This window comes from Felis catus, chromosome C2 (genome assembly GCF_018350175.1).
Source record: "Felis catus isolate Fca126 chromosome C2, F.catus_Fca126_mat1.0, whole genome shotgun sequence".
In the NCBI taxonomy this organism is placed as follows: domain Eukaryota; kingdom Metazoa; phylum Chordata; class Mammalia; order Carnivora; family Felidae; genus Felis; species Felis catus.
This window is the reverse complement of record NC_058376.1, coordinates 140,152,645-140,180,538: the sequence shown is the minus strand read 5'-3', so window position 1 is coordinate 140,180,538 and position 27,894 is coordinate 140,152,645. Positions and strand designations below refer to the sequence as shown.

General features: G+C 40.3%; 1 protein-coding gene, 1 long non-coding RNA gene and 1 pseudogene across 3 annotated transcripts in view; 1 reads left to right on the top strand and 2 right to left on the bottom strand.

Annotated features, from left to right (window-relative positions):
- Window positions 1-27,894, bottom strand: part of LOC109491541 — a 63,359-nt gene that overhangs the window by 25,090 nt on the left and 10,375 nt on the right. For both annotated transcript variants that reach the window (XR_002144958.3, XR_006585565.1), the window contains exon 2: window positions 21,593-21,725. This is a non-coding gene — a long non-coding RNA (uncharacterized LOC109491541). The remainder of the gene's footprint in view (window positions 1-21,592; window positions 21,726-27,894) is intronic.
- LOC101084567 (protein transport protein Sec61 subunit gamma-like) lies at window positions 9,207-9,545 on the top strand. Its single transcript, XM_045037686.1, has one exon. It carries the CDS (start codon window positions 9,230-9,232, stop codon window positions 9,434-9,436), a length of 207 nt encoding a protein of 68 aa, XP_044893621.1. The 5' UTR covers window positions 9,207-9,229; the 3' UTR covers window positions 9,437-9,545.
- Window positions 13,868-14,751, bottom strand: LOC101084311 (annotated as a pseudogene).

Sequence of the window (27,894 nt, the reverse complement as noted above, 5' to 3'; positions counted from 1 at the left end):
GATCAACAAGACCAACAGGAGATACCAGCTACATCCCCCTTTTTCACATAATAAAATTGGGCGTAGGGAGGAAAAGTAACTTAGTAAAGATTAATAAAAAAATGAATTAACAAAAATGAGATCCAAACTCAGGTCTTCTTAACAAGACCCCACACTTTTAGCCACTCTAATACACATTTTAAAACTAGAATTCTCAGACTGCGACAGGATTTGGATATAACCCATTCTTGTTTCACTGCTCAAAATATTTTTTTTCTAAAACTATAACATATGGGCATTTTCATGTAAAACCCTCTATGAGAGAATTATAAACTCTTCTACGAGGACAAGCAGTACAGAAAGTGGTCTATGTTTGGAAATAGTCAACCCAAAATAAGAAATAAATTAATGTTTGAAAGGGTAGGGTTGCTTGTCTCAGTCTGGGCAAAGCTTCAGTTTTCAAAAATCCATGAAGATTAAAATGAAACCTCAGAACAAGCCAACATTACTGATTGTGTGAAAGCTTAGAAAGCAAGGCTGATTAGGCAGAATTCCACCCTGCAGACTTTATATTCAGTGAGCAGTGGGCAAAAGGGAGGGTTCTTGTCTTGCTTTAGCAACTTTTTTGAAAAGGAAGATATTCAGTATCTACTTGACACCAAGGAAAATGCCTACTTCGGAACACAGGACCACTTCTTCTGTTTCACCAGATTGACAATGACTTATTCTATTCTCAAGTGGTTTCCTGTTCTCATAATCCAGCCAAAGTTAATTAATGTCCAATTCCTTTTCACACTCATAGCAAGTATCTCCATGCATTTACATATATATATATTTATATTTATTTAATATATGTATTTAATATATTTTATTATAGATTTTAATATATTTGATATATTTTAATATGTTTAATATACTTAATATATATGCATATATATGCATATATATGCATAAATATATATATATATTTCTAGGCAAATATATATATTTATATATTTATATTTATATTTATATATTTTTTTTTTCTAGGCAAATCCAGGCCTTCTTAGATCTGTAGTAAGGAGGATCCTAGGTAGAAAGCTATTTAGCAGGCCATCAGACCAGGCACCACAGCCTGACAAAGAAGCACCTCAGCTTAGCTCAAGAGTCAAACCTAAAAACAGGATAACCTCTTCTTGATGAGAAAAGCAATCATGCCAAAAATAAGAAAAAGAATGTAAAGCAAAAATTAAGATCAGCAATCCAAAATCACTTGCCATTTATTTGCCTAAACTAAGTTTCAAAGTTTCCTTCTTAAAAAAAAAAAAAAAAAAAAGGCTTTGCAGCATCTAAGAGATCCTGTGGCATCATCAAACATGCTTCAAGCCTGTAGAAACAGGTCAGGTTCTTTTTTTTTTTTTTTAAGTTTATTTATTTTGAGAGAGAGAGAGAGAGAACACAAGCGAGGAGGGGCAGAGAGAGAGGGAAAAAGAGGGAACTCCAGGCAGGCTCTACACGGCCAGTGCGGAGCTCCATGCAGGGCTTGAACTCATGAGCAAGATCATTACTTGAGCTGAAATCGAATCAGACGCTTGACCAACTGAGCCACCCAAGGCACCCCGAAATAGGTCAGGTTCTTATCCAGCCCTGACACTTAGTCCTAGCTGTGTGTCCAGTTGAGCAAATTTAGTCTCTCTGGAGCCTTAGTTTGTCCAACCATAAAAGATGGAGTAGGGTCACAATGCACAACTCACAGGGTGATTGTGAGAGTTGCATGAGATCTCTCGCTTATATAAAACCAAAAGCTTCATAAATAAAGCCCAATTTCCTCTAAGCTCAACTTTGCCTAAGTCAGACTCTAGGAACACCACTGAAAATTTACTTGAGGGAGACTAAGAACACCCAGGGGAAAAATTAAGTTATCTGCACCAAAATACAGACCTTCTATTGTATTACAAATATTCACTTGTGGTTGAAGATGGAAACAAAATTAGTCTCTTTTTTCTATATGGGCTCCCAGAATACATCTTACCACTTATCATATCATACTTATCATATCATACTAAGTTTCTTTTTTGACTGCACATTCCTGGAGGCAAGCGGTTTATCTTTTAATTCTCTAATCCCATTAGAGTTGGTACATCCATAGTGTTTCAATAAGTATTTATTGAATGCATAGACAGATGGATAGATCCATAAATTATTGCCTTCCTGCCTGTCACAAGGCCATTTTGAGGATCAAACGAGATAAGGTATGTGGAAGTGCCTTTCAAAAGAGCTCAGTGAACTGTCTTTGCTTTCTCAGTCCACAGGAAGAAGGCTGCAAGTGTTTTTCAAGGCAGGAGAAAAGATGACTAATAACCTGGTGTTAAAGTAAAGATGTAAAACTTAAAATGTAACGTTATTGCTCAGCAATGTACATTCTTAGCCATGTTCTTAAGTAACTAACAAAAGTAAAGTTATGAATTTGTCAGCCATGATTTTGTTCAGGAAAACAAATCATTCTAGATATTGGAAGTATTGAGGGAGTAAAGGTAGGGAAAGCTGCCGCTAGAATTCAGGAAATTAGAAATTTCCTGCAATTCAGAAATTGCAGAAAAGTACTGTCAATGACCTCAACTGCAAGGAAGGAAGGAAGGAAGGAAGGAAGGAAGGAAGGAAGGAAGGAAGGAAGGGGAGAAAGAAGGAAGGAAGAAAGAAGGGAAGGAGGGAGGGAAGGAGGGTGGGAGGAAGGAAGGAAGGAAGGAAGGGAGGAAGGAAGGGAGGATAGAAAAGAAAAGAGTTATGTACACAAGCTTCTACTTCAGAGGGCAGGCCAGCACACTTTACGTATATAAATTCCCCCATATTTTTTAGCAAGCTGTTGCCTTTCAGATCCAAATTTACTCTTCCCTGCCTGCTCTATGAAAATGGATCTGGGCCCTTTAAACATTTTTCCTTCGTCTACTGACTAAATGTTTTGTCAGTAGAGGGCACTGGAAAGATCGCAGGAAGAGCTTGCATCCTGGTGTGTGTTCTCTTGAAGATCCGGCACCTGGCTCCTACAGCAGGAGCCACTTTTCTAGCACTACAAATAGAGCTCCTAGAGTATAAATGGTTTCCCCAACTCCTGGCAGCCAGCTGCCCCTTTTACCCCCAGGCAGTTTTGTAGCTGCGTACCTTCTGTGAGACACCTCCCCATGAACAGATTTCCCTGGCAGATTTCCAGCAAATTCCACCAGAAGAGCTCATAGCAACCTGTCAACTGTTCAGTGAGCCACGGCCTGGGCCTCTCCAGCAAGGTCTGGAGCTCAGCGCTGAAGGGGATGAATTCTTCCTTGGACACTTGACCTCAGCCCTAGGGGTGGTAGCTGCTCCATATACCTGCTGGTCCTATATTACTTAGAGATCTACTTCTTACCAATGCTGCATTACACAATCCTCTGTCATAGCTAATAATTCTCTATATTAAACTTCCCCTGCTCAAATTGCTGTATGGTTTCTTTCCCTTTACTGAACCCAGACCAATTTATCCCTCAATAAGTTTTAATACATCAGTATGTAAAATAATTCTTTATCTGGGATGACTCACTTCCCTTAGCCACCTTGCTATATTCACTCACCCACTCATTTATTCATTCATTCAACAAATATTTATGAAATGCCTACTATGTAACAGGTACCGGGCTACAAAGTCTCACCTGCGAGGAGCTTACAAACCAAAGCAAGATAGGGACAAGCGTGAGAACAAGTATAAGCAGTTCACTGAATCCTGTGAACCAAGTAGAGTACAAAGATCAAATGGTTTTCTTTGTTTCCAAATACTCTCCCCGGTTGTGTTATATCACTCTTTCCCCTCACATCTCAGGCAGATCTTGTAGCTTTCTGGTCACTTTTAGTTATTAAAATTCCATGTTTAAACTCTGACATAAATGTTCCCTCTTCTCCCCCAGGTCAGGCTACCTCACGAGTGGAAGAGTAGAGTAGAAGCCTGGAATACCTTTGCTCTACTCCTTCCTGTGTGCTGGGGTGGGGAGGTTGAAGAAAAAGTATCGCCTATAACTGATGCTCCGTGTCTCATGTAGCACATGGTGCACATCCTTCAGGAGCCCTGGGAGGCGTCTGCACCACAGGCTTCCTGAGGGGAGGTCCAGCCCTAGTCAACCTCTTTCAGGTCCCCTCTTTAGCTCCTACCCCTGACAGTGCTCCCACAGCAGCTTCCGGCTGGAGTCCCCCTGCCCAGCAGGCACTCCTTTTGCCCTGGATACCAGCTAGTTGCTTCAGGTCACACCATCATCTCTCTCCAGTCCTCCTTTGCCCTGCTCAGGTAGGCCCAGGGCCCACCACCAGATCCCAATCCACCGCCTCAGCAGTACTCCATCTGAGGAATGGGATGCCAGACTCCCATTCTTGCAGATGCCTGCAGCCCCTGAATTCAAGTCTCTTCGAGTTGCATCTTCACTTGGCTTAGGGAAAAAAGAGAGCAAACATGGGAAAGGGTGGGAAGAGCCACAGCATTTCCTGCCAGGCTGACCACCTGCGATTCTGAAAATGAACCCCTTCTAGCCTTCCAAGTCATTTGGCACCTAGAACAATGTGCCTGATGGTATCATTTCCGAGTCAGCTCTTCCTCAGAAGGCCCTGGAGTGGCTTTTAGACCCAGTATTGGTAGCTCTCCTCACACTGTGAGAGACTTAGCATCACTTTCAACCCCCAAATGGACCCTATTGATAGTTTTAGACAGGGAGTCCCTCCCAGCCTCCTCCCCATACATAGGAAATTCCTATTAAAATACAGCATGATTAGCACCACAATACTGATGCTCCATGGGTACCTAACCCAGGCTCGAGATGGTTTTTGCAGACTAGGTAATATCTAAGTTGAGTCGTAAAGGACACATTTATCTAAACACGAAGTATGCGGAGAAGGTACCCAAAAGAGAGATGAGTTCACATGGAAGTTTGGAGGATACAGTGGCTTTTTCCAGGAATTGCAAGTTTTTCCTATAACTAATATTACCAGCATTTACAATGTGCCAGGCATTTTTCTGAGTGCTGGAGGTACAGCAGAAAGCAAAACACCACAAAAATCCTGACCTTCACAATGCTTACTACCCTGGTGGAAGGAAGGGGGCAAGACAGAGCAGAGAGGAAGCAAAGAGGCTTCAGGGAAAAAGGGGCCAGATACAAAGGGCCTTGAAGCCTAGCCAGGAAATGCTGGCTTACCCTAAGGGCATGGGAATACCATTGATTTTAAGCAGAGAACTGTGAGAGATTTATATCATGTCACTCTGTTTCAGAGTATATTTTCCTTTGTATTTTCCATAAAAATCCTCTCCATTCATTTTTTTGAGGTTAGCACAATCCTGACAAAGGTAGCACACAAAAGAATCTCAACTACAAATATCGACACAAAAATCCTAATGACATTGGAGCAGTTAGTTAAAAATTCAGAGAAGAATAACGACAGGACTTCAGATTGCACATGACCAAAAATAAATTTCAAGTGGATCAAAGCTTTCAATATAAAAATAGAACTACAAAAACACTAGAAGAAAATGCAGAAGGGTATTTTATAATCTTAGAGGAAGACACTTTTAAACATGATGCAAAATATTCAGATTTAAAAACTAATCAAGGGGCGCCTGGGTGGCGCAGTCGGTTAAGCGTCCGACTTCAGCCAGGTCACGATCTCGCGGTCCGTGAGTTCGAGCCCCGCGTCGGGCTCTGGGCTGATGGCTCGGAGCCTGGAGCCTGTTTCCGATTCTGTGTCTCCCTCTCTCTCTCTGCCCCTCCCCCGTTCATGCTCTGTCTCTGTCCCAAAAATAAATAAACGTTGAAAAAACAAAAAAAACTAATCAAAATTTTAAACATTTAAGAGGCAAAAGTTGGGGCACCTGGGTGGCTCAGTCAGTTAAGGATCCGACTTCAGCTCAGGTCATGATCTCGCGGTCCATGAGTTCGAGCCCCGCATCGGGCTCTGTGCTGACAGCTCAGAGCCTGGAGCTTGTTTCAGATTCTGTGTCTCCCTCTCTCTCTGACCCCCCCCCCCATTCATGCTCTGTCTCTCTCTGTCTCAAAAATAAATAAATGTTAAAAACAATTTAAAAAAAAAGAAGCAAAAGTTATCATACACAAAATGTGACATCACAACTAGAAAAACATACACAATATATGTGACTTCAAAGAGGCAATACATATAAAGCCCTCACAAATCAACATAAAATAGTTTAATATCACATCCCAATAAAATAAGGGAAGAAGATACAAACAAACATTTCTTTGTAAAAAAAAATTATATATCAATGTTGTGAAACATCTCTTTTAAAAATGTTTCACATTTAAAAATAAAACCTTGGGGTGCCTGGGTGGCTCAGTCGGTTGAGCAGCCGACTTCAGCTCAGGTCACGATCTCACAGCTTATGAGTTCAAGCCGGGCATCGGGCTCTGTGCTGACAGCTCAGAACCTGGCACTTGCTTCAGATTCCATATCTCCCTCTCTCTCTGCCCCTCCCCTGTTTGTTCTCTGTCTCTCTCTGTCTCTCAAAAAAAAATAAATGTTTTCTAAAAAATTTTTAATAAAATAAATAACAAATAAATAAATAAAATCTAAAGTTGCATTACCATTTTTGTTTGTTTTTTTTCCAGCTTTATTGAGATACATGTTTCTCAGGCTTTTGGTTTCACTGTGTTGCTGAAGTTTAAGTGGAATCCTGATCTCTCCTAGAACTGTATTTGTTCATGGAGAGCTGCCTAATGTTTGCTGGGGGACAAAAGCAGGGTTTTCTATTTCACCATTTTAGGACGTCCTGCATTGGCTTTTTTAGTAATCACATCCACAGCCTTGTATCATACCTTTTAATGCTTGTAATAAACCAAATGCCCTATAATTTTTTTCACAAATTAATACCAAACTGGGTTTTCTCCATTCTATCCTGGTATAATTGCCCTTTTGAAGCTAAATTCCAAGTCTTTATTTATATTACACTCAAATTTCAAAATGATCTTAACAGGGCTAAATTCTAGGCTGAAATGAACAATCATAATTTCCTATCTGTCATGCCAGCTCTCAATCCCGGGTTATATTTTTATCCCGTCATTTTTCTTACAGATGAACATCTCAGGAACAAAGACAGAAAGCAGATGTAGTCAGGTCAAAGGAGAAAACCCCAGCACAATCCATGAACGGGACTGGGCTTCTGTGAAGGTGGGAGCTGCCCCAAAAGAGGCCCAAGCTTGGAAATGGCAAAAAAAAAGGTACACAAAGGGGAGGGGAAAGGCAATCGACCACATGCGTGGTGACATTAACAGGTAATGCAGCCAGGTGGTTCATCCCATGCCATTTATGCCAAGCAGAATGAAGCAGAGGGATGGATGCTTGGAGGAAAGAGGCCACACAGTGCCTGGGGTAGCTGGGGAAACTCAGACCTAACATGGATTCTCACCATCAGATAACTGGATACTCGCATCCTACCAGCACCATCTCAACTGTCTCTCCATTACAGGCAATAGGGCATACAACAGGAAATCTCAACTATGCAGATGAGTACAAAAGCAATAATGTTCTAATATTTGTATGAAACTAACAGCAGGAAAAGGAGGTATTAAACTCAACAAACAGAACTAACACCCAAGGAAACAAAGTTAATGGAACCAACAGGTAGAAACATTAAAAGAAGTATTGGGAAAAGAACCAGTTAGATCTTGAAAACAATGAAAATAAAGAGCACAATAGGTGCAGCTGAGGAGCAGTTAATAAGCCAAGAAATTCAGAATACAGCCCAATTTTTCAAGGGGATTAAAAATATGAAATGAAAGTCGGTGTCATTTCTGCTGCATTCTCTTGGTAAGAAATGAATCACAGGTTGGTTACCCAGCCTAGATTCAAGGTGGAAGGGACTACACAAAACTGGAAGGGATGACTCACAGGGAGCATCGTTGTGACATTCACCCTCCATACACCCCATTATTCTGTTTGTGCCTCTATTATCACTTGTCACATGATGTTATAATTTGTTTACTTGTCAGCCTGCTCACTGGACTATGAACGTCATGAGGGCAAGAACCAACTCACTCATCTTTCATAGCCACAGTGCCTGGCTCAAGTCCTAGCACATAGCAGGTTCTTACTAAAGGTTTGTGGAGGGGCACCTGCAAGGCTCAGTTGGTTGAGCGTCCGACTCTTGGTTTCGGCTCAGGTCGATCTCACAGTTTCGTGAGTTCGAGCCCTGCATCAGGCTCTGTGCTGGCAGAAGCCTGCTTGGGATTCTCTGTCTCTCCCTCTCTCTCTGCCCTTTCCCCATTTGCACTGTCTCTGTCTCTCAAAATAAATAAATAAGCATTAAAAATAAAAGATGAAAATAAAGGTTTGTGGAACTCAATTATTCCTGTCACAATCATCCAGAGTATACAGGGTCAGAGCACCTGGCTCTAAAGATAGTTCTGGACCATGTGGGCTGTAGCTCTAAAAAAAGTAAATTAAATCAATTATTTTCAATGTAAAGATAACCTCCAGAAGAAATGAAGTAGGACAGGTAAGTTCCAAGACATTACAGGGAAAGGAGACAAGGAAAACATAATCAATTCAACAAAAGCCTTTTAGATACCTTACTTAGAAATCTACAAATAGATATAACATAATTAATAATATGGCAGATCTGAATAAAATAACCATCAGACTTGAAATAAAGATACAAAAGAGAATTTTGCAGTCAATAATTTGTAAGCAAACACACATCACATTTATAAAAACTATGTATCAGGCCACAAAGAAAACCTGAAATTATTCAAAACGCAAGCATCATGCAGATCATATTGTAACATAATTTAAAATTCACAAAACAAAACAATTGATAGTCACTTCCTCCCAACCCCTCAATGTGAATGTGAACTCAAAACATGTCTGGGTAAAAGAAAAAAAAAAGGAAATTATAAACCTAAGTACAACACTAACCATAAAAGAAATATAAAAGATAATCAAATGTCTCCTTCCTGAAATTGTATCAGGTCTATTTGATTTTGTAGGTGGGTTCTGTCAAGCTTTCAAGGTTAAATTTTCCAAGTTACACAGGGCACCCGGGGGGCTCAGCTGGTTAAGCGCTGGACTTCAGCTTAGGCCATGATCTCATGGTTTGTAGGTTCAAGCTCTGTGTCAGGCTCTGTGCTGACAGCTCAGAGCCTGGAACCTGCTTCAGATTCTGTATCTTCCTCTCTCTCTCTACACCTCCCCCACTCTCTCTCTCACTCTCAAAAATAAACATTAAGGGCGTCTGAGAGGTTGGCGGGCAGGCATCATGGATCAGGTAATGCAGTTCATTGAGCCGAGTCGGCAGTTTGTGAAGGACTCAATTCGGCTGGTCAAAAGGTGCACTAAACCTGATAGGAAAGAATTCCAGAAGATTGCCATGGCAACAGCAATAGGATTTGCTATAATGGGATTCATTGGCTTTTTTGTGAAATTGATCCATATCCCTATTGATAACATCATTGCTGGTGGCTGAATACCTTTTTAGAAGAGTTTTTCATCTTGGGGATTGGTGAATTAAGTGAGGATTTGAGAAGCTCATGGAGTAAAAATCTGTCTATATGCTTTGTGTTTTTCTTTCTTTTTGTGTCTTCCAAGATGTTTTGTATTTGTAAATTAAAATAATTTCAAATAATAAATAAATAAATAAATAAATAAACATTAAAAAAAATTTTTTTTAACTTCTAAGTTACATAAACAAGCCCAGATCACAGAAAAAGGTTTAAAATATTTTAATTAAGGGCACCTGTTTTAATTAAGAGTTGGTTGAGCATCCAACTCTTGATTCTGGCTCAGGTTGTGATCAGAGGGTCATGGGATCAAGCCCCACATCAGGCTCCGCCCTGAGTATGGAGCCTGCTTATGATTCTCTCTCTCTCTCCCTCTGCCCTTCTCCCCCACTCATATACTCTTTCTCTCTAAAACAAATTTTTTTTAATTTAAGATTTTTAATTAACACTATGAAGTTAGCATAATATTGATATCAAAACCAGAAAAAGAATACACAAGGAAAAAATATATAGGCCTATCTATCGCATATATGAACATATATGAAAAATGTTTACATAGGAGAATATTTAAATAATGAAAAAATATTATTGATTCCAGGAATTCAATGTTAGATTACATTTTTTTAAATCTTATATACTGAATTACATTAACAGATCAAAGAAGAAAACACACAAACATTTCAATAGATGATAGAAAAGTTGGTGATAAAGGTTAATATCCAATGCATTTAAAAAAAATCAGCAAGCTAGAACAGAAGGAAACATCAAAACTCAAAGCAAAAATTATACTTAGTGGCAAAAATTAGAATCTTTCCCATTCAAATCTGTGCAATTCAAGGATGCCTGCTATCACTGCTACTATTTAAAACTATAGTAGAGGACCTAGCCAATTCAGTAAGTAAAGTAAAAGAGAAAAGCTCTATAGGTATTATAAATATGTAACAGGAAAAACCTTGAGAATTAATTGACAGAAAGCTGCAACAAGGTAGCTGAATACAAGATCAATATACAAAAATTAACAGCTCTACTATAAACCAATAATAATGAATTGGGGAAAAAAGAAATATCCCATATACAATAGCAATGAAAACTATTCTCACTATAAATAAACAGGAAATATATAATACCTCCATAAAGAAACATCTAAAAATTTACTGAATTTATTGCATAAAAGCAGTCCTTAACATATCTCCCCAAATTAATTTACAAATTCAAAGAAATCGCAATTAAAATCCCCAAGAGAATTCTATAGAGAAAAACATCTTTCTTTCTTTCTTTTCTTTCTTTCTTTCTCTGTTAGGATAAAAAATGTTTGGGGTGCGTGGGTGGCTCAGTTGGTTAAGCATCTGATTCTTGATTTCAGCTCAGGTCATCATCTCACAGTTCACGAGTTCAAGCCCCACATCAGGCCCTGTGCTGACAGCAAGGAGCATGCTTGGGATTTTCTCTCTTTCTCTCTCTCTCTGTTCCTCCTGTACTCTCTCTTTTTCTCTCTCAGAAGAAATAAATAAACTTTATTTATAAAAAGAAAGAAAGAAAGAAAAAGAAAAAGAAAGAAAGAAAGAAAGAAAGAAAGAAAGAAAGAAAGAAAGAAAGAAAGAAAGAAAATGTCCTAGACAATCTTGAAAAAGGGCACGTAAAGGGTACTTGCCATACTAACTGTCAAATATATATTATAAAGCTTTCAGTAAAATTTTTAAAGGGGGCATTGGAGCAGAAATAGACAGATAAATTAATGGTACAAAAAGAAAAAAACCCTAAACGTACCTACACATATAATAGGGATTTGGTATATGACTGTATTGGTGTGGTATACTGAATCATTGGATAAAAAATGAAGTATGTAATAAATAATTTTTAGAACAAATGACTACCAATTTGGAAGAAAGTAATTAGATTTCCTGCCATTCACAAAAATAAATTCCACATGGATTAAAGATTTTAAGTTAAAAAACATGAAAAAGAAGAAAATTTAGAATGTGTTTATAATCTTAAATGCAAAAAGACTCTTTTAAGCAAAATTCTTAGATAAATACTAAAATTTGGAAGGAAGGAAGTCAGAGAAAGCCAAATACCATGTGATCTCACTTTTACATGGAAATTGAACAGAAAAACAGTTCATAATACAGAGAACAGATTGGTTGTTGCCAGAGATAGGGGTTGGGGAGTGAGTGAAATGGGTGAAGGGTGTCAAAAGGTACAAACTTCCAGTTATAAAATGAATAAATTATGGGAATGTAATGTACAACATGGTGACTATAATTAATACTACTGTATTGCATGTTTGAAAGTTGCTGGGTAAATTTTAAAAGTCCTTATCACAAAAAAAAAAGATTTTTGTAACTATGTATGGTGACAGATGGTACATTTATTGTGATGATCATTTCATAGTAAATACAAAGATCACATCATTATGTTGTACACCTGAAACTAATACAATGTTACATATCGATTATACTGAAATAAAAAATAAAAACTGGAAAGTAAAATATTAATAAATTTAACTACATAAAAACTTTACATTTCTATGCCACAAAAACACCATAATTAAGTTTAAACAGAAACTGATTATAGAAACTATTTATAACGTTTATAAAAAAAGAGTAATATCCAGAATATACTAAGGATTTCTACAGATAAATAAAAGGAATGACCTAACAGGAAAATGATAAATGAACTGACCATTCACAGAAGTAGAGCAACAAATGAGAAATAGCCATATGAAAATGCATTGAATTTCACTAGTAATCAGGAAAATGCAGATGAAATAACAATGAGAATCCATTTGAGGCCCGTCTGTCTGATTAGCAAAATTCGAAAAGTTTTATAATATTGAATGTTGGAGAGGATGGGGCAAACTCACCACTCTAGTGAGATTACAGACTGTTGGTGAGGCCATTTTGCAGAACGCACTGACACTTGAGATGAGTTTATCCTTTGATCCAGCAATCCCATTACTCAAGACCCACACCAGAGAAGCACTGGCATGTGTCCACAAGATGGCAGGAATAAAGAGAATCATCAGAGCTCTGTTTGTGGTAGAGAAAACAACAGGCATGATTCCCCTATTGCCTCCCCTAAGAGAAGCAAAAGGGGGAAATAAAGGGGAAGGGAGGGGAGGGGAAGAGAGGAGAAGGAAAAGGAGGAAGGAGAAAGGGAGGGACTGGTTTTTTTCTTTAATATGAGCTTGACTTAAGAGCACAAAGCAATTTTCAGAACATGTACGGCGTGATAGCATATTTGTAAAAGCAAAAACTATGTATTTCTATATATCCGTAGATTATATAAATGCATTTTTTAAAGAGCCATAAAGAAGACCTGCCATACATAATGGAATATTATTCAACTATGAGAAAGAAAGAAATCCTACCACGTGCTACAATATGGATGGACCTTGAGAACATTAAGCTAAATGAAATAAGCTAGACCAAAAAAGACAAATACTGTGTGATGTCACTTACATGTGGAATCTGAAAAATGGTTGCCAGGGGCTAGGGGATAGAGTAAATAGGAAACGGTTTAGTAAAAGGGTACAAACTTTCAACTATAAGACATAGGATCTGAGCATCAAAAGTAAAACATGGTGACTATAGTAGAAAACACTGTATTGTATAATTGAAATTTGCTACCAGAGAACTTAAATGTTGTACCAAAAAAAAAAAAATAAATAGATAAAAAAAAAAGAGAAAAACTCTCACTCTGTGATTCAAAGTTATTTTATGTTGGGTTGATGTACCACCTAAAATCACCTCCCACACCACCAGGGAAACATGTCCTTTAGTAAAGAAATTCTGAGGTAAAATAGATCAAGAGGTGGGTGGATGGATAAAGAAAGAAATCAATAAACAACTAAACAGCATGTCAAACTGGTAACAGTCATCACCTCTGGGAGATGATCAGGAGTAATTTTGGCTTTATCTGCCGAAATACATACATATATAATGAGAATATCTTCTTCTATAGTTGGTGAAAATTTTTAAGAACTTTTTTAAAAATAATAAAAATGTTTTGGGGACAAAGACAGAGCTCTGTGACATGCTGCCAGAAACATTCCTACAGACTGGCCCATAAGCATTTCATATACTGATATCTACCTTAAGCCAGATATGCCACCATTCCTTTGGTCTTCATACTTTCCCTCGGAAGATTCTGGAATCACAGACTGGTAAAGGAAGACCATCCAGATAGGGAAAAAATATTTTTTTTCATTATGTGCCAAGCACTGTCTTAGGAACTTTTCTTTCTTTTTGTTCTTTTTTCATTTTAACAGCCTTTTTTTATTTATTTATTTATTTTGAGAGAGAGAGAGAAAATGCAAATGGGGGAGAAACAGAGAGAGACGGAAGGAGAGGATCCCAAGCAGGCTCCACACTGTCAGCACAGAACCCAATGCAGGGCTCCAACCCATGAACCGTGAGATCGTGATCTGAACCAAAGTCAGAACCTTAACCGACTGAGCCATCCAGGAACTCCCAAACAGCCTTTATTTAAAGCTGTATATGAGATTACTTTATTCCTACATCTTCTCAATATCATCTTCTTCTTTATATTTGCCCTTTTCCTCTCCTTCAAGGATCCTTTTGTGGTCTCTGTCCAGTTTTAGTCTAGTGACAGCCACCTTCCTAGGGCGAAGGCCCATGTGGACAGTTGTGCCATGCGCCTTCTCTCACTGTACTCAGTCAATGTAGATGATGTACTTCTTCCTGTAAACCTGGACTACTTTGCCAATTTGCTGACCTTTGTAGTGTCCTTGCACAACCTGTACTTTATCATCCTTTCACATGGGCACGGATCGAATGTTGCACTTCTGTCTCAGCTCTTTGCAAATGTGGGAAGGTGCATTGAAATGCCTTTTACGGTTCTTGCTCCGGTCAGAAGTCACAAAGGGCTTGAACTTCATTTTGGCCCGTGGCACTTCAGTGACGGCAACAAAAGGGTCTAGGAACTTTTCATGAGTTACCGACTCTAACCCTCACAACAGGTCTAGGTAGGCATTATTAAGAGATAGGCATTATTTTCCACATTTTGCACAAGAGAAAATAAAATCCAGAAAAGTGAAGCAACTTGTCTAAAATCACAGTTGACCCATCAGGAGTTATACAAATCCAGCCCTTTGGTTTCCAAAACCTATCCCACTCCTCCTATAATAGGCCACTCCCTGTTCCACCACTGAGAATGAGGATCCTTAGTTAAACTGCCCCCAGCCGGGGCACCTGAGTGGCTCAGTGGGTTAGGTGTCTGACTGTTGATTTCAGCACAGGTCATGATCTTGTGGTTCGTGGGTTTGAGCCCACATCAAGTCCCACATTGAGCTCTGCGTCGGGCTCTATTATATATATATATATTTTTTTTTTTTTTTTTTTAAAACAAAACAAACAAAACAGCCCCCAGCCCAATGAACTGGGTAGAGAGAATCAAATGTGGCAGCGTGGACATGAGGACATGCCTTCCAGATGCCCCTTCACAGAAGGACCTACTGCCCAGCTGCTGAGAATGCCTCAAGCTGCCAGCCCCTTCAGGGATTGCCACAGCTCCTGCAGAGGATCGAGGAGGAGGAGATGAAGTCTGGGCTGTTGTCACCAGTTTGCATCCCCAGGAACAGAGTCCGAGATGGTGTTGAGAGGGCAGGATGTACATTAGGAAGCCTCTTTGGGATCAACAGCTATGGAAGGGATCAGGCAGAAGAAGAAGAAGTCAAGAAGGCCCAATAAATAACCTTGGCCAACCCCATGAGGAGCTCTGGACCTAAGATGGCCCATCAGAGTTGTCCCATGTGGAGCAACATGGCCCAGCTTTCAGGTCTCACCTCCACCCATCATTGCATGTGGGCCACCAGAGAAGGGCATGACCTTGAGCTGAAGCAAAAACACACGAGGGGATGACAACTGAAGGCTACCTGCTGACAGCAGCTGGGGCAGCAAGTCCTTCCTTGAAGGGAGATCTGGCACCTCAACATGTACATCACAGACTGAAAGACAGGTTTTGACTGAAAGTCAAATCGCAGTCCTACCCCTCCCTGACCACTGCAGGACAAGAATGTTCTACCCTCTGGAGAAATGTCTCAGGGAAGCCCCAGACTCTGGATCATCAGGAATAGTGGGAAGTTAAGGTGAGGGGCTGACTTAGTGGTGGACTTAGTGAAATTCTGCCTCCTGAATGGTGAGAGCTCTGCCTCCCTCCCTTTCCCAGCCAAGCTCCCAGAACTTCTATAACCATGGTGGGGAAACCCCCAAGCACAGGATAGGCAGATCCTTCTCTGGAGAAACTGCACAGCCCCAGAGAAAAGACATACAGATACTAACATCTCAGGATCTCCCAGTGAAAAAGCCAGTTCACCACTCGGCCACCCTAGGATAGAGGCCAGCAGTGAGAGAGCCTGCCCCCACCCCCTCCCCCCCACACACACACGTCTGCCAGTTTTCTGTGCCTCACTCTTCATTCTAACAGACCCATGTCTCAGCAATACCTGACATTTAAAGGAAGCCTTGAACAGAAAACAGAGAGCAAAGCAAATAAATAGGAAAAGGAACTGGAAGAAATTGAGCTACGCAGGACGTTAAAAAAAGCAACTTGTAGGGGAAAAAAACCACTTAAAATGAATACACACAGAGTCCTAGGAGACACTGTCACATCCACGAACCAAATGCAGGCTGCTATTTTTAAAAAGCATCAAGAACAAGAGAGAGAAAGAGCCCCTGGAAGCTAAACCTGTGATAGACACAATTGAAAATTCAATAGGAAGTTTAGAAAAGTCAACAAAAGAGATCCCCCAGATGATAAATAAAAGAACATAAAATAAGAGGAAAGAAAAGAGTAAGATAATTAGAAGTTCAATCTGCGAGATTCACTATTCAAATATGGGGAGTTCCAGAAATGAAGATGGGGGGAGGAGGCAATGGGAAAAAGAACTTTAAAAAAGAAAAAAAAGAAAACTTCCAGAACTGGAGCATATGACTCTCTGGATAGAAATCAGCCATTTATAACCCACCACAATAAAACTGAAGACACACTCTACAATACATCATTGTGGAATTTCAGAACACCAGGAATAAAGAAGAGATTTTAAAAGATCCCAGAGAAAATTGAGAAAAATAACCGAGGCAGAAGAAGGCACAGAATCCAGGAAACTGAACCCAACAGAGAAGAGAGGACAGAAAACTTCTAAGAGGAGAAGTCCCAGGAGGACAGCAGGCCCAGGAGCACAGAGTCCAGACTCGAGCAGAAAGGTGAACTCCAGGAGGGAGATACGGGAAGGCAGGAGGTTGGGATTGGTAAATTATCTGCCAGATGGTGTGGGATAAATTAGCAAGAGGTACGAAGAAAACTAAGCAAAATAAATAGATGTGATTAACAACTCTGGAAAAGGTAAAATGAAAGGAAGTGTAACCTGGGAATGCAAGCTGGTGCAGCCACTCTGGAAAACAGTATGGAGGTTCCTCAAAAAACTAACAATAGAAGTACCCTACAACCCAGCAATTGCACTACGAGGCATTTATCCAAGGGATCCAGGTGTGCTGTTTCGAAGGGGCACATGCACCCCCATGTTTATAGCAACTATCAACAATAGCCAAAGTATGGAAAGAGCCCAAACTTCGGTCGATGGATGAATGGATAAAGTTGTGGTATATATATACAATGGAGTATTACTCGGCAATCAAAAAGAATGAAATCTTGCCATTTGCAACTACGTGGATGGAACTGGAGGGTATTATGCTAAATGAAATTAGTCAGCCAGAGTAAGACAAAAATCATATGACTTCACTCATATGAGAAGTTTAAGAGACAAAACAGATGAACATAAGGGAAGGGAAACAAAAATAATATAAAAACAGGGAGGGGGACAAAACAGAAGACTCATAAATATGGAGAACAAACTGAGGGTTACGGGGCGGGGGGGTGTGGGAGGGGGGATGAGCTAAATGGGTAAGGGGCACTAAGGAATCTACTCCTGAAATCATTGTTGCACTATATGCTAACTAATTTGGATGTGAATTTAAAAAAATAAAACAAGTCAGTTTAAAAAAAAGAAAGAAACGCACATAATCTATATAAGGAGTATTAAAATACTTTCCTAGCAATATAAACAATAACTTCAATGCAATAGGAACAAAAACTGTCTCTCTATAGTGGAGCACTAGATTTTGTAAAATAATTATAGGATTCATAAAATGCTATTCGGGATCGTGATTAAAAAAATGAAATAAAGAAAGGAACTGTAACCTTAGTTACAGTTCAGCACTAAACAATATGTACATGTAGGGGACACCTGGGTGGTTCAGTCGGTTATGCATCCGGCTTCAGCTCAGGTCATGATCTCAAGGTTCAGGAGTTTGAGCCCCGCCTCAGGCTCTGTGCTGAGCGCTCAGACCCTGGAACTTGCTTCAGATTCTGAGTCTCCTTCTCTCTCTGACCCTCCCCTACTTGTGTTCTGTCTCTCTCAAAAATAAATATTTTTTAAAAATTATTGATATGTAGATGTAAACAATATTTACATACGTGATGAAATGGGGCAAATGCAATAGAACACACTGGGTGATGTATGTCTGATCCTGAGTCCCTGTCTTCCCTAATCTCTGCCAACCTCTAGTTATCATATTTGTCTGGGATTTGTAGGACTTCATGAGTAGCTGATTGGGTGGTTGTTAGGTGGCTTAGTTTGTGTAAATATCATGTGTTGGTCTTCTCCATGTTCTTTTGGGGTTTTGTTGTTTACATACCTCTTTTTTTTATATTGAGAAAAATAGCCAAAGCATCTTTGACAAAAGTTTCTGTGCCAGGCAAAAGAAACTGGAGCATAGCTCAATGACCTCTCTTTTTAAAGTGTGGGAGTCTCGAAGCGCCTGGGTGGCTCAGTCGGTTAAGCGGCCAACTTCGCTCAGGTCATGATCTCGCGGTCCATGAGTTCAAGCCCCGCGTTGGGCTCTGTGCTGACAGCTCAAAGCCTGGAGCCTGTTTCAGATTCTGTGTCTCCCTCTCTCTCTGACCCTCCCCCGTTCATTCTCTGTCTCTCTCTGTCTCAAAAATAAATAAACATTAAAAAAAATTTTTTTAAAAATAATAAAGTGTGGGAGTCTTACCCAATCCTTTCTTCTGTGTTCCCCTTCCCCTATTTCCCATTTTGGGCCAGATCTCCTCCCTAAAAACTTGACTCTCACCCTATCCCCACTTTTTTCTCCCCCCCCAAAAAAAGCCCACACACATACAATTTAGTTTGTGGGGTATCTCCCCGACTCATAAATGACTTATGCAAAAATCCTGAAGAAGCTAAGAACATTTCATCCCTGGTTCCCAATCTCCTGTGTCAAGACTATTCTTTGATGTGATTCATACTAACACACTTGTATTTGGACGGCTCAAACCTACCTTAATTTCTAAACCTAGAGTAGAGAGAAGTAGAAGCAATAAGGGGGACTTCCATGTAGAGAGCAGGGACAGACCAAGAAAGGAAGATGAATGTATATCCAAGTCAATTAGGGATTTTATACAGGTGCAAGAAACTTATGTCAAAGTGGCCACAAGACTGTTTAATAGGAGATAGATAAATGTAGCTCTGTGCATGTTTACCGCTAGAAACCAAAGCTTTGTGTGAAATCTTGAATTTACTGGGGAGAAAAAAGTGTGTACCTCTCTGCTCTTTCCCTGATCCCTTCCCCTCATTTCTGAACTGCGGGAGACTGAGCCCTCTTGGGCTTTAGAGACCCCATCACTGGGGCATGTTTATTTGATGGTTGGTATTGCTATGCCAGGTACTTCCTTTCCTATTTACTAACATTTTGTAACACACATGCTCACCTTTTCCCTTCTCTTATCCTGGGAAAATACAATGAATATATAAAAATTTACTGATACTGAAACAAAATTCCACTCACTGTAGCAACAAAAAATTATAAAATGCCTAAGAACATACTTGAAAAGAAACGTACAAAACTTAAACATGAATAAAACTATAAAAATTTTCTCCAGATGATAAAATGTGATCTGAATAAAGGGAGAGACATTCCATGCCCCTGGGTATGAAGATTCATTATTGTAAAACTCATTATGTCCTTCCTACATCAACCCATAAATTCTCAATGCAAATGCTCCAAAATCCCAATATGATTCCTTGGTGAAATTTGACAAACTGATTATGAATACCCTCTGAATGAGAAAATATTCAAGAACAGTCAAGCAATGCTTTAAAAATAAGAGCAATACATGGACTTAATCCACCAAATATCAAAAGATTTTTAAGGTGTCACTAGTGTAATAATAGAGAGATGAAAGAGAATAGGAAATTATAAGAGACTCATTATGGGTCAGAATACATTTAGATAAAAATAATATTTAAAACCAGTAGGAAAAAGAAGGATTATTTAAGAAGTGTTTTAGGGACAACTGGAAACTAAATTAGAAAACATTTAAGTTGGATCTCTACCTAACACAAATACTTATTTAAGATCGAGTGATAAGCACAAAAAGAAATATCTTCTGTTGTGGCAGAGCTAACGGGTAAGAAAACAGGTATTAAATCAAAGAACCATGCATATAAATAAAAGTCACTATGGTTGTAAGGGCTACAAAAAAGGTGCTACTTTCTGGGGCACCTGGGCGTCTCAGTCAGTTGAGTGTCTCTTGATTTCAGCTCAGCTCATGATCCCAGGGTCACTGGAGAGAGCCCCACATCGGGCTCTACACTCAGCAGGAAGCCTGCTTGAAATTTTTTTTCTCTCTCTCTCTGTCCCTTTTCCCCACTCATGCTCTCTCTCTCTCTCTCTAAAATAAAATTTAAAAAAAAAAATTTTAAGTGCTACTTTCTGTTATGAAAACTCAGAAGAGAAGTAATTACTTTAGGAAAGTCAGGATAGGCTGCCCTGAAAGGAACTGACTGAACTTAGTCCTGAGATCTGAAGAAAAAACTAGGGATTCGCTCAGCAAAAAGCTGGAAGGCAACATACCTAGCAAAGGGCACAGCTGTACAAAGTCTTGTGGAGAAGAATGTATAGAGCATTCAAAGAAGCAGGGGTGGGCTATGATGACTAGAATTTAGAAAAGAGAAGGGAGCATGAGGCCGGATCCTGCAGGGCCTGGGAGGTCACATCAGAGGTGCTGTCCTAAGAGCAATGGAATACCTTGAGAGTTTTAGCCAGAGGAGTGACAAGAGGAGATTTGGGTTTTGAAAAGATCACGTCTGGCTGCAAAGCAGACACATGGATTGGCTGAGAGGTTGTACTGGGTCAGGTGATAAACAAAATGTAGGCGACAGCAGTAGTCCATACAAAAGATATGAATTGTTTGGACTAGAGTGGTAGCAATAAAAATAGAAAGAGGTGTGCTGATTACCTATTTTTTTTTTTAACATTTATTTATTTTTGAGACAGAGAGAGACAGAGCATGAACGGGGGAGGGGCAGAGAGACAGGGAGACACAGAATCGGAAGCAGGCTCCAGGCTCTGAGCCATCAGCCCAGAGCCAGATGCGGGGCTCGAACTCACGGACCGTGAGATCGCGACCTGAGCTGAAGTCGGAGGCTTAACCGACTAAGCCACCCAGGCGCCCCAACTGATTACCTATTTAAAAGGCAAAATGTACATGATTGATGGTGGATTGGATACTGAGGATGGGAGAAAAGGAGGCGTCAAGGGTAGGTAGATGGTAGGGCACCTGGGTGGCACAAGAAAGCGTCCAACTTTAGCTCAGGTCCTGATCTCACAGTTTACAAGTTCAAGCCTCGAGGCTGTCAGCGCAGAACCTGCTTTGGGTCCTCTGTCCCCCCCCCCCCCTCGCTGCCCCTCCTCTCTGCCCCTCCCCCGCTTGCCCACAGGCTCGCTCTTGCTCTCTCTCTCACTCGCTCTCTCTCTCAAAAATAAACAGTTAAAAAAAAAAAAGAATGGGTGGATGGTTATACCATTCACAGAAGATAAAGGGCACAGGACCAGTTTGGTGCTGGAGAAATCACAAACTCAGGTCTGAACGAACATACAGAGTTCGAGGTATCTTAAGATATGCAACTGCAGCTACCAAGTAGGCAGTGTAGACAGAACCTTAGGGAAAATATTCACATGTCACTTCTTCTACAGAACATGAAGTAGAACCATATTAGCTGCTACTAACAAACAAACCCCACGGCTTTACTGACTCACCACAACTGAAGTTCATTTCTCATTCACGGAGCAGTCGAAAGCAGGTTGTGAGAAGCTCCCGTTCATATGCAATGCAGGCACACAGGTTTCTCCCTACTTGTGGCCTGCTCCTCCCCTCAGGCATCCTAGGCCTCTGCATTCAGGCAGAAGGGGAAACAGAGTGAGGAACACACACCTCAACAACCTTAACCAGGCAGTGACACACACCATGAATTACACATCACATCTCACTATGTTTCACTGGTGAGAATAGAGCCCCCACTGAGCACCTACTTCCTAGAGTAGTGCTGCCAGATAAAAAAGGATGCATAGCTAAAGTTGAATTTTGGGAAAAAAAAAAGAATCATTTTTTAGTATAAGTATGTCCCAAATATTATACTTGAAAGTCAAACGTAACTAGTGTCTTATTTTTCACAATTGCTTGCTTGCTTCCTTGCTAAACCTAGCAACCCTATCCCAGGGGTGCTATCTAACCCTATCTACACAGAGGTCACACATTTTGATGTACAGTTAGTCATTTATGCCATAGGATACAAACGACTTAGAGCAGACTTCCCCCATATTTCCTGTGCAGGACACGGGTTGTTTATAGCAACATGTTCTCAAGTTTGAAAGACCAGGAAAGAAGAGCCTTAGAAATAAAAGATGAGGGGCGCCTGGGTGGCGCAGTCGGTTAAGCGTCCGACTTCAGCCAGGTCACGATCTCGCGGTCCGGGAGTTCGAGCCCCGCGTCGGGCTCTGGGCTGATGGCTCAGAGCCTGGAGCCTGTTTCCAATTCTGTGTCTCTCTCTCTCTTGGCCCCTCCCCCGTTCATGCTCTGTCTCTCTCTGTCCCAAAAATAAATAAAAAACGTTGAAAAAAAATTAAAAAAAAAAAAAAAGAAATAAAAGATGAATGAGGAGCACTCTTAGCAAACCTTAAAGTCAAAAAATACAAATCAATGTAATTTATTCATTTAGCCATTGGGCATTTATTGAGCACTTACTACGTTCTAAGTGCCATGCTCGGGGCTAAAGATGCTGAGATATTGCAACCCATGCTCTAAGAAGCTCATAGCCTTCGGAGTGGGGGCAGATGGAAAAATAAACAGCAGGTGAATATGTAGCACCTAAGTCAAACTGATAGGAATCCAGAAGGTTTCCCAAGAGAGATGGTGGCTGAACTGAGCCTCAGAACTGAGCCAAGTAGGAATCCACCAAGTGAAGGTGCACAGATTGTTACATCCATTCGTGGAGTAGTAAGGTACAGGACATACCCTCACACTGTAAACAACTACAAAACTGGACAAAATATATGAAACGGTTGACATCAGGCAGAGAAGGACTGTAATCTCTGAGAGAAAGGAAGTAAGTAAGGCGAACCCTTCCCACAATTGACCTGGTTTTCTGCCTAGAGGTAATTTCTGGATTTTGGTACAGGGAAGGGAACCCAGACAGAACCTGGCAGACTGACTTGAGTTAAGGATACAAAGATAGGCCCTTTGGGAGGCTAAAATAGCTGGAATTCATATGCAGAAAAAGTTTTCAAGAAATCTGCACGGGGTCTCCTCAAGTCTTCAACTGAATACTAATCTGTAAAGACTTCGATAAAGCTCCACAAAGCCAAAAACAGGACAACTGCTAGCAGCTGAACAATTCCCAGAGCCTAGGAGATGTTTAGGTCCCCCCAGCCAGAGTGGAGACAACTCATTAAATAGAGGAAATTCAAAGCAATTCCAGAATTGTCATGCCTTAGTAGCAGAGTGAAGGGTACTCCAGACCAGTCCTAACAAAACGTAAAAACAAGCATAGAAAGGATCAACTGATCTGCAAGTAAGTTGATTGCCTACCAAAATAAACATCAACATTCTATTTAGACAAAAAAAACTAAACACCCAACAAAATAACATTTATAAGGTCAACATCTAAAAAATTACTAGACATGGAAAGAAGCAGGAAAATACGATCCACATCCAGGAGAAAGATTAGTCAAAAGAAACAGACTCAGAAATAACAAGGATAATGGGATTACCAAGTGAAGGTACGCGGGAAGGGGATGGAATCCAAACCAAGAGAGTGGGTGGAATACACAGGGCTTCTGGACAACTCACCTGGAGACTGTCCAGTTCCTTTTGGTTGCACTGGTGAGAACAGGGTATTTGTGACAGACACCCACTATCATCAGAAGCAAATGTAGAGGTAGGCTCCATCTGGAGAAATCTAGAAGACCCAGGTAGGTCTTGCCTACTGTCAAAAGAATGGCTGCCTTCCGTCCCCACTAAGGCACTTCAAGTTCCCTGGGACAAGTTGGAATCTGAGTGTCTCTATTCTAGTCAAAGCTTTCTCACTCATTTCTAAGATGAACTTGGATTAAATACATGCATTTCTAAGGAAAGGAAAGGGAGTTCAGCCTTAAGGAGCACTTACTGCATGCCAGATACTGTACTAGGCACTCTGACATACGTTGTTTCACTTAATCCTCATACTAGCCTGAGAGATACTTATCTCCTTAGAAATGGAAACACTTAGGTCCAGAAATTAAGGAGTTTGTCTGTGGTCAATCGTGTACAGACGGTTTGAACTGCAATCTGCAAAAATTCAATGAATCAAACTTTGATGAATGCTTTTGAAGTCCTCTTGCATAATGCAGCCTTTGTAGTCAAGCACAACCAGAGTCCAAATTCCAGTTCAGCTACTTGCTAGCTGACAGCCTTTGGAAAGTTCCCCAGCTCTTCAAGACTTAGATTCTACATATGTTCAGGGGGAAGAGTAAATCCCTCTTTTTATGATCATAGGGAAGATCAACTGAGAAGATTAAGAATGTAAACTGGGGCGCCTGGGTGGCTCAGTCGGTTGAGCGTCCGACTTCAGCTCAGGTCACGATCTCACGTTCTGTGAGTTCAAGCCCCGCGTCGGGCTCTCGGCTGATGGCTCAGAGCCTGGAGCCTGCTTCCGGTTCTGTGTCTCCCTCTCTCTCTGCCCCTCCCCCGTTCATGCTCTGTCTCTCTCTGTCTCAAAATAAATAAACGTTAAAAAAATTTTTTTTTTTTTAAAAAGAATGTAAAGAACTCAAAATAGGGGTAGGAGCATAGGAGGTATTCAACAAGGCACACTCTCACACTCTGTTCTTCTCCTTCTTTGTTAATTAAATATCTGATCTGAGCTTATATCACGTTGGGAGTGGGGAACCAAAGTTACAACAAAATCAAATAGAACCTTTCAGCAAATGTGTCAGTGGTTCCGAAAGTGAGGTCCCTGGACCAAGCAAATCAACACCAGCTGAAATTTGTTAGAAATTTACATTTTCTGATTCCACTCCAGACCTACTGAAAGAGGAACTCTGAGTAGGGCCCAACTGTCTCTATTTTAAGGAGCCCTCAGGTGATTTTGATGCACACCAAAGTTTCAGAACCATGTATATAATAGTTTTGCCATCACATTAATTTCACTCAAATATTACAGAGACCATGGGTAGATCACAATAACAATCTCACAATGGCTATCCTTTGGTTTTATGCATTATTTTCAGGTTACTGTAATGTACTCTGCTGATTAAACCTCGCTATGCGAAAGAGTAAACCAAGTGAAATGAGGTTGCATTAAACACCTTACAAAAAGAGATTCTCTAAGCTATTGATTTGATACAAAAAGATAAATGTCAAGAAGTTCTTCTTGAGAAAATTCACTTAAGTGGCCAACTGGAGGAAGTGAAGACTAAATTGGGAGCATCTTCCCTAATCCCAGGAAGAGGTAAGCATAGATGGCACTTCAGAAATCCAACCAATTTCACAATTTCCTTTTAATTTAACTCTTCCTGCCCCAATCCCTTTCATTAAATCTGGGTTCCTAACTCATCTACTCTTTTCCCAGCTTGAAAATCTGGAAAACAGTGAAGTGACTTCAATCCAGAAATCACGCACTTGTCATTAGGTGCAAAAATTTATGTGCTTGAAGACCTCAAAACACTGAAAGCTTTAAAACAAGAAAGGGATGTGGGCTGGGCAGCTGAAACCAATCATGCGGGAGATATGGCATCTAAAGTAAATGGTACATCTGAATACTTAGAATGATTCTCAATTATATTAAAGTAGTTTTCATTTTTTCCAATGGCTATGCTACTCCTCCACATCTCTCTCCCAAGGCTCTACTCTTCCATGCTTGCTTGCAGATGATTTCAATTGTTTTCTATTTTCTTAATCTTCTCTATTATCTCTGCTGTTTTTTCTTCCTCATTTCACGATTTTTTTTTTCCTTGCAAGGCGCTCACGCAGCGTCTGATGCTTCTACAAACGCAGGGATTTTTCTTCCTGTCCTTGAAGCGACAGCTTGTCTTCCCTCTGAAGTGTCTTTGTCGGAATGCCTGATAAACTGTTTATTTTTCCTAACAGCTTTCCTTTTTTGCCTGAAAAACAAACATTAACCAAAAAAGTCCTTGTTTCGCTCAAGTGATACTTTTTACGCAATCCCTGGTGCTAGAGCGCCGCCTGCTGAGAAAATGAGGATTAACAGGTCACACAGCCTTTGGTTCAGCAAAGGATAAAATTATTGGATTGGAGAGGCCATTTTCTCATCCGATGTACAAATTCTTCAGGAACAAGTGTCATATTCTTGAGAGTCCCTCTTCTCAATACCCTGCAGAAGTCTCTATACTTCTCCCTAACAAAACTACACCACAGTAAAATAAAATCCACCATCTACCAAATACTTAACAAAATGCCCGGTGTGGAATAGAACTGACAACCAGTGAAGTGAAGCAGGACCTTTCTCTGAACCAAAGATATAGAACCTGTGACCTCATATGGCAGGCTATCTCCCCCATTACAGAGAGCCCAAATGATTCCAATGGACTTTCTTATAATAAACCGAAGTCAGCTATAATCCTCATAGCTTTTATCTGCAATTCCCAATTCTACTTCTGAAACACCACAAGATTTAATTACTTTTCCACACGTGAGCCCTTTAAATATTGGAAATATCCTACCATATCTACCTAAACATTCAAACTGCTGCTTGCTTTCCATTAAATATAACCCAGGAAAATGTGATTGTGCATGCAACTTGTTATGGACTAAATGAGTCACTCAAAATTCTATGTTGAAGTTGTGCCCCCCAAGATGATGATATTTGGGGGTGGGGGGCCCTTTGGGAGGTAATTAGGTTTAGATGAGGTCATAAGGGTGGAGTCCTCATGATGGGATCAGTGCCCTTTTAAGAAGAGGTAAGAGAGCTTTCTCTCCCCTCCCTGCCGCCTTTCTCTCAATCTTCCCCCTCTCCAGCAAGAAGGCAGAGTCTGCAAGCCATGAAGAGAGCCTTCACCAATAATCCAACGCTGCTGCACCCTGACCTCAGACTTACTGCCTCTAGACTGCAAGAAATAAATTTCTGTTGCCTAAGCAACTCAGTCTATGGTACTTTGTTCTAAAGTGATCCTACTCTACACAGCACTATTATGTCTTGCAACCGTCCATAGTATATTCTATACCCCACAGGTTTTATTTCCTGGTAGTTACACTTTCAAGTGAGCTAACTGGATGTCCCTATTCTACAGTTTAGACACTGAGGCAAAATTTTATACATATATATATATATATATATATATACACATACACACATATACACACATATACATATATACACATATATGCCACAGCAAGTTTTTGCCACAATAGTTTTTAGAAAAAACTCCTCACCAACTGCTGATTTGCCATCTACACTGAACTCAAAATTCTCATTTTCAGGGCTTCTCTTGTTACTCTGACACATTCATAATACCCAGTTTCTCAGAAACTTACATTTTCAACAGTAGCCTGGGAAATTTTCCCGCTAGTTGGCCCATTTGTGAAAAACACAAACCCCGTGTGGTAGATTGAAAAAATGACCATAAATTCTTTTTCTCCTTGTACCTATGCCCTAGCAATGTCATGCTGTAGTTTCTTCCATCAAGTAGTCTTTTTCTCCACTTGTGGGCTGGCGTTGAGATTTTCTCTTACGGAAATGATACTGTACAAGGTCAGAACCCATGCCTCAGGAGGCTTTGTGTGTTCTTGATTTCACTCTTGGAACCCTGAGTTGCCATGTGAATAAGTCCAAAATATCATGCTAAAGGAAAAGGACAAGTGAGCACCTGGAGATAGGTCTCGTTCATCTGAGCCATCCAAGCTGAATCCATTACAGGCATAACTCAAAGATATTGCAGGTTTGGTTCCAGACCACCTCAATAAAGTGAATAGCACAATAAAGCAAATTAAATAGGTTTTTTTGGTGTCTCAATGCGTATAAAAGTTACATTTACCCTACACTATAGTCTAATAAGTCTGCAATAGC